Consider the following 14,243-nt stretch of genomic DNA (forward strand, 5'->3'; position numbering starts at 1 on the left):
GTCTTCCTCACGTGTAATCATTCCATTCTTCCTGCTCTCATTCTCACTTTTATTTACTAAAGAGATACTTATTCTCATATTAGAGGGTGTTTTCAGTTTTGTAGGTTGAATGATTACTTAGAGCTCACGATAATCAGAAATTTCTCCAACCTGTGGACATAATCCAAACGATCTTGGTTTAGTGTTTCTTCACCTATGAAAGATTTTCTCTTGTTAGGTGCTATGAATAAATAGTATGATAGTAATCATTTTTCAATCATGTCTCTTAGTTGTAATTAGAGTTACTATTTAAACTTTTTAGTTTCATATAAAAGTTAAATAATCATAAAGTTATGATACTAAATATTGAATAACGATTTAGATAATTAATTAAATAGTTGTAGGTATTTTTAAACAATGCATTATATATTGTGGTATGGACGGCCGGTGTTATCTGCGTTAACATCGGCTCACCTTAAATGTTACTAGTTGTGAAAGAATTAAGGGTTAAGACCATGGGGTATGGTGGGGCGGGGGTTGGGGCTTGGGTTGGGTATTGGTTGAGATGTGGAACGGGGTGGTAGACATGAGAAACCCACAAGAACACACGGTATGGTGGGAGGGGGTTTGGGGGGCGTGGGTTTGGTGAGCTTGTGGGCTGATCGGTTGGGCTGACCCGCTGGGCAGACCCAATAACACAAATTTAATTTTTTTAATAATTTTAAATAAAGAAAATTACAAAAAAAGAAGATTACAAAAAAAAAAAAAAAAAATCCTAACTTTTATATTTGTTTTTTATCTCTTCTCTCAACGCCAAGACTATTTCTAACTCGTCACCCTGTAGGTGATCAATCGGCTGGGATAGAATTTTCAAATCATCCCGTCTTTGTTTCAGGGCATCTCTAGCGGCATCTCTAGCTTCTTTGCTCCTTCGTATTTCGGCCCTTTGTTGTTGGAATACGTTGAATGTATCCAACTTGCATGAAATGTCATCCAACTGTTCGATGTATATTCCCCTACGCGAGCCAGAACTCCCAGCTGAAGGCGACGCTGTTTGTTTTTTAGCACGCCTTCTTGAGCCATTTCTTCCATGCTCAGGCCGGTTGGACTTGGGATGAGGCCCTTGACCTTTTGGAAGACGAGTTAGTTTCGCTACCAATGGGGATAGTCGACCACTTTGGATGGAATTTACAAATCTCCCAACAATGCATGAAACGGAAGTCGGTCTTCATCTTTGATTTGTATGCGACCAGTGCATTTGTCAAAATGTCGGCTTTGGTTTCACCACTTTTAGGATTTTGCTTTGCTTTATTTAAACACCCACTAAATTTTGTAAGTTGGGTGCTTATTTCGGTCCACTTTGAGGATAAACTATCGTTTTCACGATAAGTCTCCCTACCCGTTTCTTCATGGAATTTCCTACTAACCCATTCCCACAAGGCGGTTCGATGTTGCGAATTTCCTATTTTAATAAAAAAATATTAATATATTACAAACTCATATAAAAAATAACCATTCCATTAATATAAACTAAGGTTAAGAATACCTAAAGTTAAATGTTGAGATTGTTCACACCAAGCCCTCGCCAATGCAACTTCTTCAGCATAGACCCATTTTTGTTGTTTTCGTTTGGCGGTTTCAACTACTTTATCCTCCTCGGTTTTTTTCTTATGACTTCTTTTTTTGATGGGTTTCGATGCGGAAGGACCCTCTTTGGGTGGTTGAGTTTCGGGAACGGATTCGTTTAGTGAAAGGTCGATGGAGGTTGGTGAAAGGTCGATGGGCGATTGTGAAAACGGGGTAGGTATTGAATCTTCGGTTTGTGGGAAGTTAGTATATAAACGATTCCCGATATACGATGCATAACTTGCTAATTCGGGCGTAGGAGAGTGTATGAAAAACGGACGAGCTATTGGACGAGTGGGTGGTGGGCTAGGATTATTTTCTTGGAATCCATACGGGTTGCTCGGGTTAAAAGGACGGTTGTAAGGATACATTTTTTCGTTTTGTAGAAGGAGAATTGAAGATGTACAGAAGATGTGGTTGAATGTGGTAAAAATGGAAGTAAAATGTGAGTTTTTTATAGTGAAAAAATGGAAGAATTTTTTTTTTTAAATATAGCTGTTGGCCAACGGCTCTTTTCTTTAGGCCATTCACAAACCGCCATGTCACCTTGCTCCCCGCCCGGCTTGAAACCCAAGCCCCAAGGGGCCACGCCAAAACTCCTGCCCACCCGGGGTGGTGACTTGGACGTTTTACCCCAACCCACGCCCAAACTCCCGCCCCATACCCCACGGCCTAAACAGGTAACGCTGGGCAGACCCAATAACACAAATTTAATTTTTTTAATAATTTTAAATAAAGAAAATTACAAAAAAAGAAGATTACAAAAAAAAAAAATTCCTAACTTTTATATTTGTTTTTTATCTCTTCTCTCAACGCCAAGACTATTTCTATCTCGTCACCCTGTAGGTGATCAATCTGCTGGGATAGAATTTTCAAATCATCCCGTCTTTGTTTCAGGGCATCTCTAGCGGCATCTCTAGCTTCTTTGCTCCTTCGTATTTCGGCCCTTTGTTGTTGGAATACGTTGAATGTACCCAACTTGCATGAAATGTCATCCAACTGGTCGCTGTATATTCCCCTACGCGAGCCAGAACTCCCAGCTGAAGGCGACGCTGTTTGTTTTTTAGCACGCCTTCTTGAGGCATTTCTTCCATGCTCAGGCCGGTTTGGGCTTGGCGAATCATCCAAAAGGTCCTCAAACTCTTGATCTCGTGCATCAGATTGGGCTTGGGATGAGGCCCTTGACCTTTTGGAAGACGAGTTAGTTTCGCTACCAATGGGGATAGTCGACCACTTTGGATGTAATTTACAAATCTCCCAACAATGCATGAAACGGAAGTCGGTCTTCATATTTGATTTGTATGCGACCAGTGCATTTGTCAAAATGTCGGCTTTGGTTTCACCACTTTTAGGATTTTGCTTTGCTTTATTTAAACACCCACTAAATTTTGTAAGTTGGGTGCTTATTTCGGTCCACTTTGAGGATAAGCTATCGTTTTCACGATAAGTCTCCCTACCCATTTCTTCATGGAATTTCCTACTAACCCATTCCCACAAGGCGGTTCGATGTTGCGAATTTCCTATTTTAGTAAAAAAAATATTAATATATTACAAACTCATATAAAAAATAACCATTCCATTAATATAAACTAAGGTTAAGAATACCTAAAGTTAAATGTTGAGATTGTTCACACCAAGCCCTCGCCAATGCAACTTCTTCAGCATAGACCCATTTTTATTGTTTTCGTTTGGCGGTTTCAACTACTTTATCCTCCTCGGTTTTTTTCTTATGACTTCTTTTTTTGACGGGTTTCGATGCGGAAGGACCCTCTTTGGGTGGTTGAGTTTCGGGAACAGATTCGTTTAGTGAAAGGTCGATAGAGGTTGGTGAAAGGTCGATGGGCGATTGTGAAAACGGGGTAGGTATTGAATCTTCGGTTTGTGGGAAGTTAGTATATAAACGATTCCCGATATACGATGCATAACTTGCTAATTCGGGCGTAGGAGAGTGTATGAAAAACGGACGAGCTATTGGACGAGTGGGTGGTGGGCTAGGATTATTTTCTTGGAATCCATACGGGTTGCTCGGGTTAAAAGGACGGTTGTAAGGATACATTTTTTCGTTTTGTAGGAGAGTTGAAGATGTATAGAAGATGTGGTTGAATGTGGTAAAAATGGAAGTAAAATGTGAGTTTTTTATAGTGAAAACATGGAAGAATTTTTTTTTTAAATATAGCCGTTGGCCAACGGCTCTTTTCTTTAGGCCATTCACAAACCGCCATGTCACCTTGCTCCCCCGCCCGGCTTGAAACCCAAGCCCCAAGGGGCCACGCCAAAACTCCTGCCCATCCGGGGTGGTGACTTGGACGTTTTACCCCAACCCACGCCCAAACTCCCGCCCCATACCCCACGGCCTAAACAGGTAACGCTGGTAGGGGGGGGGGGGAATGTAACCAACCAATCAAATCCTCTCATTCCTTTTTTTAGTTCAGTTATATATTATTATAATAGGTAATTGGGTAGTAAGTACTAAAAACTTAATTACATACCAAAGATGAAAAAGTGAGTAAAACATCATAACTATTTGATAATGATGTGACATTCACTTTATAACGTGAAAATAAAAGAGAAAATTACCAAAATAGCCAAGAAAAAGTTTGATTTACCAAAATAGGCACCTCATGAGTCTTTGGAGAGGGGCATCACGAATTCAAATGCGCGGGATGCCTCTTTTAAGACCCCTCATGCGTCTTTAAATATGGAAGTGACACGTGTCTCAATGATTAGGTAGACTACTCTAATGCCTCAGGGCAGACTCCTCCAACATGGGCGGATCTACGTTCATACCTACGGGTTCACACAAACCCACTCGGTTTTAAATTACTAGTAGAAAGGCTATTAAAAAAAATCGGATGAACCCATAAATAATTTGAGGGATGAACCCATAACAAAACTATTGATGCGGTATAGTGGTAAAGGGTTAGCTTTTTCAAACTTGAAGTCATTGGTTCGAATCTTCGTTTGTTCATAGTTTTTTTTTTAAGTCTAAAAGACTAAAACCCAACTTAACCAGGCAAACGCAGTGAGTGACTGAATACAATTATCTCACATTTGGGCCTTTGGGGTGGTTATTACAAATACAAACATATAATATTTTGTCTTTTTCTTTCTTCATCTTACATTGCACTCTTTGCTATTCACGTTTAGTATTAACTATATTTCATTAGCTTTCGCTTCATGTGTGATTCCTTCAATAACTTGTTCTTTTTCTGACTCCATCGGTTAGGGAAGTGGATCTTCAGACTGGAAATGTACATGGCGTTCCGTTTGATATAACACATTTACTATACTAGAATATTATCGTGTATGTTTGTTCGGATAAAGCTGGACATTGTATCACAGAATTTGCAGAGGAATTGAAATCACAAGTTTATAGGTATAGTATTTGGAACTTTAATTTAATTCTGTTCTTTGTGTTTCCAGATCAAAAATCCTACGAATCATCGATTATGAATATTTTGGAGAGGCCCTACTCTTTTGGCACTATGTACATTCAAGCTTGTCATGAAGCTTATAATTTATTTTATTTCAACGTATATTTATAAAGAACATCGTATTTATGTTACGTTTTTTTAATTTCTAATGACTGTTTTTTTTTTATTTCAACCTTACCCGACCCGAACCGTCAAAAACACCTTGAATTTTTTTTACGTCTAGTCCTATAAAATTGGAGCATCTACAAACAATGAACCCACTGGAAAAAAATTCTGGATCCGCCACTGTCCTCCAATGCCTCAAGGCAGACTCCTCCAATGCCTCAGCAGACTCTTCCAATGCCTTCATCCAATGTCTCAGTAGACTCATCCAATGCCTCAGCAGACTCTTCCAATGCCTCAGACAGACTCTTCCAAATATTTTAAGAAAATACTTTAAAATATTTTAAAAAAATACTAAAAATATTTTTTAAATATATATTTTTTTAATTTAAAAAAAATATTTTTTAAATTTATATACGTAAAGTATATTTTAAATTTTTATACGTAGAGTATTTTTTTAAGTATTTTAAAGATATCTTTACGTATATAAATTTAAAATATTTTTTTAATTTTAAAAAATAATTAAAAAATTAATTTAAATACTTTATTAAAGTATTTTTTTAAATTTTTTTATGTATTTTCTTAAAATTAGCCAAGATATCTTTATGTATATAAATTTAAAAAAGTATTTTTTTTAATTTAAAAAAATATATTTAGTATTTTTTTTAAATATTTTAAAGTATTTTCTTAAAGTATTGGAGGAGTCTGTTGAGGCATTGGATGAGTCTACTGAGGCATTGGATGAAGGCATTGGAGGAGTCTGCTGAGGCATTGGATGAAGGCATTGGAAGAGTCTGCTGAGGCATTGGAGGAGTCTGCCCTGAGGCATTGGAGGAGTCTACCTAATCATTGAGACACGTGTCACTTCCATATTTAAAGATGCATGAGGAGTCTTGAAAGAGGCATCTCGCGCATTTGAATCCGTGTTGCCCCTCTCCAAAAACTCATGAGGTGGCTATTTTGGTAAGTCAAACTTTTTCTTGGCTATTTTGGTAATTTTCTCAAAATAAAAACGAATTAACCATTACAAATAGTCTTGTTTTCTTTTACGCTAACTCAGCTTTTAACTATACCCACTCATCCATTTTTGCCTCATAACAAAATTTGTCATAATTCCTTGTTTTTTCTTTGCCCAATTTCAAATAATAATAATAATAATAATAATAATAATAATAATAATAATAATAAATTACAGGATGCTAGCTTCTACCCAAATATACTTGTATTTATTAACAAAATTAATTATTACTATTATGACACTAATGAGTAATGATATCTCAATTACTATGTTCATTTATTCATATTTGACATTAGGTTTCCAAACCAAAGAAAACAGAGGAATTTTTTTTAATCATAATCAATGACTAGATTGGCCTGATTTCAATTGCTTCAACAACAATCCCTCCTTTCAAATGAACACCATTTACTTCTCTTAAGCTCATTTTAACCTCCTCCTCACACATTCCTTGGTTGTAAAACTCACCCAATTCTATCTCCAGCCATCCATCCTTTCTCTCACAACCAATCCTAGAAACCCTGTCTACACATTTTGATCTCAACCCATCTTTAACCTTGTTTTCATCACAAACATGCTCTAACGATTGTTTCGTACATGCATTGTGAGACAATGTTACCATCCCTCGCGAACACAAATCACCAACCTCAACTGAAACCTCACATGGGACAACATCTAAACCATAGGCACGATGATGAGCCACTTGAACAATGAGATATGCTTTATACATCGTATTTGGTGACAAAATTCGGGTGTTGATCTTTCCTTCTACTTCTAGCCAACTCGTCATTCTAAGCTCTACAGTTTCTGCAAATCTGTCATAAAGGTTGGTTTCAATTAGTGTACAAACAAAGCAAAGTGTTGTTTAGATATAACTATAAAAATAGTAAAAACATGTATACTTTGCTTTAACTTTAATATACTTGACACAATTATATAACCACGTAATATATTCTTTTTCTCTCTCCCATTATATACTACATATATGGATGTTTAATTGTTTATATATAATTAACTATGTATTGAATATGGCTCTATACATATCGATTTTATACACTAACCTCGATTGGATAATAGGTTTCCAACACCAAAAGAGAGGATTGGCTGACCAAGCGATGTAAAGCTCTCTTGCACTTAACATGTAACACTTTTTACCCGTTGCTCTGTCTATTGAGAATGCCTATGAACCAAAAATTATAAACCATCAAAATAAATAATAAATAAAATAAAAAACTGAATGTTGAGACACAATTTATTTATGGATAAACACCTATGTATATCTCTGTAAATACCTTGAGGCCTCGATCAATAAGAAGTGGACTAGAAAGCTTAAAGAAAAGCTCCTTCTTGGATTTAAACGTCACCGGAGACGCACTTTCCGATATGATTTCTTGGTGATCAGGTGGCAAGAACCTATCCCACAACATGTCCGACTCGACAGCCATCCTAAACACCGAAGACACTACCGCGGACCGACATGCATCACGCGGAGAGCCACGAGACAGTATGTCAATTATGCAATCCTCGGGCAAACCCTCCATGCCTGAAAACCAAAGTTGAATGAAATAATGAATATATGACTTTAGTTTTGTTGTGTATGTAAGTATAATATTATACACGAGATGATGACATTAGGTGGAGATATGAAGAAAGATATATATATATATATATATAGGGTAGGGTTCATGAGTGAACAATGACTTATTTGTGAACAAAATGAACTTATCATGACCATTGATTTTGTAGATCTAGATTTTTTCTTTAATGACAAGATTGTAATTATCTTTTGTAACTTACAAGTATTTTAATAGACAAAAGGGTATAATTGTATATTTCTATCTTCATTTAATTAATTAATTTTTTCTCTCTCCTGATTTCTCTTTTCAATTAAAAGAAAATTTAATTACATTCTCTATATTTTTTCCTCTCTCACATATTACCTTACTTAATATTTCATAATTCTACAATAATACAAACATTACAAATATTGTTCCAGTTAGAACACAATTAAAAATATTTAATTACATTCTCTATACATATATGTATTAGATCAATGTTTGATGAAAAGATGTATAGTGGAAACAATATGTAGTAATACACAAGTGTATAAGTCTGATATATGTCGACATGTACACACTATGTAGTTGAATAATACACAGGTGGATACGTCTGGTATATACCGACCCGTATACACATATGTACTTGAATAATACACAAGTGTATAAATCTGGTTTATACTAACTCGTGAAAACAAGATGTAATTATACACAAGTGTATAAGTCTTATATATACTGACCTGTATACACATACGTTAAAAATCATAATTTAATTAGGTTTAATATTTAATTTTTAAAGGAATATAACAATTTATTTAAAAAAAAAAACATTATCCCTTCAATCTCTTATAATAAAAATAATAGAGAAATAATTAAAAATGAGAGAGAGGGAGAGTTAATTGAGGAGAAAATTAAGGGATTTTAATTAAAAGTACTTGGATAATGTCAATCTTACCCTTTTAATCTAAAAAATGATCAAGGGCCAAGATTAGTTCACTTAGTTCACTCTCAAATAGTTGTTCACTCATGATCCTAATCCTATATAGCGGTTATATATCTTTTTGGTGGCATGCTAATCCATTGTTATAATTAAGTGTGCGCACGTTACATGCTCTATGTAAGTATGCGACCGGTAATGTGTCAAAGTTGACCACTTTTTTATATATTATCAATGGCTATAAAGTATACACATCGGCACAGTGGGATTTGTCAAGTTGGTTAAATTTAAAACAAAAACTTAGCGTATTTTGTACGTATAACTAGTAGATGCCCCGCCCGCGTTGCGGGGCGATAGCCGAATAATTTTCAACCAATTAAAAAAACACCATTATAATTTTGCTAAGGAAAAAAAAAACAAAAACAATGATAAGACCGTAATTTTGAGCTCAGGGCAAAACTGTAATTTTTCAGAACTAATGAGCCAGTGTTAGGCAACTCCTTAACACGAAAAAAAATAAAATCGAGTAAACCAATTAAAACAAAAAAACCTTTATAGTTTTGGTAAAAAAAACTAAAATGATGGGAAAAACGTAATTTTTAACTGAGGGTGAAATCATATTTTTAATTCAGGGATAAATCGTAAACTAAATGGACCAACGGGCGAGTGCCAGGAAGTTGCCGGCACGAGTGTGATTTTGCACTCGGGGCAAACTTGTAACATCACCAGGAAGGCAAAATGTAAATTTAAGTTGAGGGCAAAATCGTAACCTAGCTGTGAGAAAAAAAAAAACTAACGGCGAAAGTATAAATTTATACAGGGCAAAATGGTAAATTTGAGCCGAGGGCAAAATTAGAATTTTTAGCCGGGAGGAAAAGCTTAAATTTATTTTTTAGCGTGGGCAAAAACATAACTTTGACCTGATGGCAAAATCGTAATTTTAAGGGGAAAAACTAATGGCAAAACTGTAAATTGAAACGGGTCAAAATCGTAATTTTTAACCGGGGGCAAAATCGAAATATTTAGCTGCGAATAAAAGCGTAAATTTATTTTTAAGCGGGGGCGAAAACATAAATTTAAACTGATGGCAAAAACGTAAATTTAAAGCAGGACAAAATCGTAATTTTGTTGGGCCAATAGGGAAGTATCAGGCAGCTGCCTGGGAAAAAAAACAAAAAAGAGCCTGCCGCCCTTTTTAGCCAATTGAGGCTAGAAACTATTGAATGATGACGTAATCATCATATAAATGTAGTAGTTGATAATATGTGGAATATTGGCATTTGATCGAGACTGTGATGTTTTAAATATTATCCGGCTCTACTTTGATTTGAAAAAAAGGTTAAGACCTAACGTAGTGGGGCGCTTTATAGCGTCGTCCAATACCGAAACAGGGGGCGCTATAGGGGTGTTTTTTGAAGCCAGCACGATACATATAGCGGCGTGAAGGATCTGCACATTGTTTCTCTCACTCACACACATATATATACACATACATATGTATGTATAATTGAAGGGTTATATAACCCTTTACCACTACGGGGATACAAGGGGATGTTCATTTGAGAAGAAAATTATTGAAAGAAGAAAAAGAAGAAAGGACATATTGGTAAAATACTAATTCATTTATAACTTATCTCATTAGTTTTTCTCATTTTAATTAATTAGTCAACTAATCATTAATTATCCTACATATAATCTACAAAACCTACACATATTAAAATTTTCCTACATATACCTTACACATTATAGAATTTTATCCTACACACGTCGAAATTTATCCTACACACCTCGAAATATATCCTACATAACTCGTAATTTATCTTACACACCACCTTTTAATTTATTTTACACTTTAAATTAAGTTGTTTTTTAATTTGAAAAACTATATATTTTGAAAAGGAGTTACAAATTTAAGTTAGTTAGTTAGTTATTAAAGGGGAATATTACAATTTAATGATCTATATAAAGTTTTACCAATATACCCTTATATTAAAATTAAATGAAGTAAATTTAAGCATTCTTATTGGTTGAAACTTTTTTCTTTCTTCTTCTTACAAAAAAAATTCTTCTCATTTGAACTCTCCACTTACCACTACACCCTCTTGTTATATAAAGCCCCATAAAACTCATCTCTTACGTATTTCGTCACTTGTCACATAACGCCCCAAAAGGGTCTTTATGGACCCATATTTTGATTTTCTTTATTTTAAAAATATATTTTTTCTCTAGTTCTTTACGTTGTTGTAGTTACAAATTTTAATGTGCTTGGCTATTAAAGATGAAGACTACAAATTAGTGACCTATATAGGTTTACCGATATTATAATAACGAAGCATTCTTATTGGTTTAAATTTCATTTATTTTTTTTTTCTTCTTACAAAAAAGTTCTTTTCATTTGAACTCTTTATTATATATTATTATTGTTATGCATCGTTTATATCACCATTATTTATTAGGAAAATTGGTATTTAATAAAACAACCTTTAACCGGTTGGTAAATAATAATCCAACCTACAGAATTGGTATATAATAATCCTACCTATCTACATGTTGGTACTCAATGAACTTCTGTTAATTTTTTTAACTGAAGTTAGTTTTTAAGTTTTATTTATTCCACAAACAGTCCCTGTAGTTATAAGTTACTAGTTTGAAGTTTTATTTATTACACAAATAGTCCCTGTAGTTATAAAAAAATCATAAAAATCCTAAAAAAATCATAAAAATTCTAAAAAATCATAAAAATTCTAAAAAAATCTAAAAAAATAAAAAAAAAATTATAAAAAATCAAAAAAATTCTAAAAAATCAAAAAACGGGCAGAGTTTCCTCTGGTTTTGGACGACCCCGACAACACAAGTTGTCGATATAATATTCAAAATGCAACAATCAATGAAGCATTAAATATCTATACGATTTATACGAAACTAAAATGAAACTTAAACAAACAAACCCAAATCAGATTCTGATTTTTGAAATAAACTGAAGTTTTAAACGAATAATGTTCCAACTCTTACCAGAACCGAGACGACTACGTGACCAAACTGACCCGACTAGGACCTGGATTCGAACCAAGCCTCACTAGACCCGAAACCAAGTAAACCAAAATCAAATTTGTAATAAACCGGACCTGAATCGAAGCTAACCAGAGAGAGAGAGTCGGTAGGTGTGGGTGGGTGTTTATCGGAGAGGAGGGGGTAGAGATGAAGGGGAGTGGGTGTTGTTTCGTCGGAGATGGTGTGTCACACCCCCAAACTACCACCTAGGGAGTGTCCCTGTTAGGCGTGTGACGAACTGTCAATGAGCCACTAATTACATTGAACTCACAAGTTTCAAAATAAAACTCTCTATTAAATGATAAAATTCCAATATGAGTTTATACGAAAACCAAAGTGTTCAGCGGAAGCGTTATCAAAACCATACGTTAAATATTCTCAAAACAATTGTATGAAAACCAATATTCCAATAAGTGAATCCAATCAACACGACCCATGACCACTCCAGCTACTTCAGACAGCAAGTTCCAAATCCATATAGCCTAACAACCTGCGAGCATGCAACAAGTGTATCAGACAACGCTGGTGAGTTCATAGTTTTACAAAAACGTTGGTTACCAAGTGTTTAATTAATCCATTGAAGTTAATTCCGAAAGTAATGTTGAAAACAATGTTGATAATATCCCAATACAAGACGGCTTCTGATTATTTTGCCCTTTCTCCAATGCTCCTATCAAAGCATTGGTCATGACCAGGTCATTAGTTCAACACCCGTCCTCCCAGATACGGGGTGAGGTTGCCAAACCTAAGTAGCGCTACTAACTAATACCATGTTACCTTCCTGGTAACCAAACAACACGGAGGGACTTTAAAGGTGATAGGAAGAGTATATTATCCAACATTCCCGTTTTTACCCAAAAGACTTGTCCCTCCCAGGAATACCCACTGACTGTCCCAACCACCGGGACGCATGCTCAAGAGAAATGAACTCACCTTAGGTTTGCTCGGTAAGACTAACTACCCGTTTATCAGTGGATCAAACGTCCTAGCACGAGTACCAATAATAATCAGTTTCAAGTTTACTTATACGTTGTACACATTTACTCACGTAGTATACCTTCATCAATAGACATAATATGACACTTCAAACATACACGAATTCCATCATTTAAAGTATATTCGCATACTAAGTACTACACATATAGAGTTATACCTTGCCTAACACATATCCAACATTCAAGTAACACCACACTTCAAACATACAAGAATGTGCAAGTTCATGTACTACTCGTAGCCCGTAAACCCAACATGCGAGACCCACGCCCAGTTATTTAATTCCCGCAGCCCATCCGCATCATATGTGTGGCGGCCCACCTTCTAATTTATTTGCTTTACGTGTGAAGCAGCCCAAGTTAAGTTCATTGGTGTGTGGCCCAGATTTAATAAACTAGCCCACATGTGTGCGTTCAACCATTTTGTGCGGCCCAACCCACATCTTGTTAACCCTTACTGAATCACAACCATAATTACAACCTCTACCCTTTGATCCCAGATTCATATTTCAAATCAATTCAATTGACATATCATCCATCGAACCCACTTCTATTCGGCCAAAGAATCATGTTTCAATTATATGTCATAATTAATACTTCAACTATTCTAACTTATCTGATCAAACCGATTACTAGTATTATCCATTATCACAAAAATACACATAATATCCCACCAAGACTTAAACCACAACCTATGGCATTAATTAATCGATCATGTCATGCACAGCTTTTAATACAACCATCATGTATTACACAATGAATTTCATGATTACACTATCATGCATCTATATCCCTACCATCATACATAATAATACAAATCATTAGCATGATACGCAACCCGATTTACCGATCAATAATTCGTTAATATTATCATCCATATATATCAACACCACACAATATCAAATCACGAAGCCAGGATACGCATAAAGCGGGAGTTAATTCGGTGCCGATTATACTAACCAAGTGTCCGTGAGAAAGAGAGAGAGCCGAGTCGGGAGGAGGATGGCTTCAAGTGCTTCCGGCGTCACCTTTATTCCTTCGGCAGGTCATGCCATGTTACGGCCGTGAATAGGGTGCGACCAGATGTTCCATTGATGGCTGCTGCTGTGAAGGGACGATGGGGGAAGGGCAACAGTCGCTATTTGCATGAGGCTAGGGTTAACAAGGATTGTCTAAGAGAATGTGCTTAGGGTTTGCTGCCTTGAATTCTTTTTGAAATAATGAATACATACATGCACAAACGTGCTTCAAATAAGAGGTAGGCGGTTCAGGTTGGGCTTCGGGTAGCATGGGCCGAGAATGCAAAGAAGGTGTGTGTGTGTGGGCCAAAAAGGGTGGGCAGCCTCAAGCCTAATTAGTTGTGTGCTAAACAAACGGCCCAAGTTATATTTGTTCCCTAGATTAACTATTCGACACATAAAACGTTTTGACGATTTCTTGTAGTTAACAATTAAACACAAGTGGACATATACAATCACGTTAAACGTTAAGCAATTACATTACAGTTTCCGTTAAGCAATTACATTACAGTCGTAAGTGTTTACAAGTTTT

The 14,243-nt window shown here is 35.6% G+C and overlaps 1 protein-coding gene across 1 annotated transcript; it reads right to left on the minus strand.

Moving 5' to 3' along the window:
- Positions 1 to 6,411: 6,411 nt before the first annotated feature.
- LOC110895471 (F-box protein PP2-B15-like) lies at positions 6,412 to 7,788 on the minus strand. The gene is made up of 3 exons (XM_022142792.2): positions 7,449 to 7,788; positions 7,218 to 7,336; positions 6,412 to 6,971 (listed from the first exon to the last, which is right to left on the minus strand). The coding sequence occupies exons 1-3, from the start codon at positions 7,695 to 7,697 to the stop codon at positions 6,506 to 6,508; spliced, it is 834 nt and encodes a 277-aa protein (XP_021998484.1). The 5' UTR covers positions 7,698 to 7,788; the 3' UTR covers positions 6,412 to 6,505.
- Between the last annotated feature and the right edge of the window lie 6,455 nt (positions 7,789 to 14,243).

Source organism: Helianthus annuus, chromosome 10 (assembly GCF_002127325.2).
Source record: "Helianthus annuus cultivar XRQ/B chromosome 10, HanXRQr2.0-SUNRISE, whole genome shotgun sequence".
Lineage (NCBI taxonomy): Eukaryota > Viridiplantae > Streptophyta > Magnoliopsida > Asterales > Asteraceae > Helianthus > Helianthus annuus.

What these genes read in the sequence shown, in the direction of transcription:
- LOC110895471 (XM_022142792.2), bottom strand. Translation starts at nt 7,697, where the DNA reads ATGGAGGGTTTGCCCGAGGATTGCATAATTGACATACTGTCTCGTGGC. An exon ending in TTATTGATCGAGGCCTCAAG is followed by an intron (nt 7,337 to 7,448) that starts GTATTTACAGAG and finishes TTTGGTTCATAG; the next exon opens with GCATTCTCAATAGACAGAGC. An exon ending in AAACCTATTATCCAATCGAG is followed by an intron (nt 6,972 to 7,217) that starts GTTAGTGTATAA and finishes CCTTTATGACAG; the next exon opens with ATTTGCAGAAACTGTAGAGC.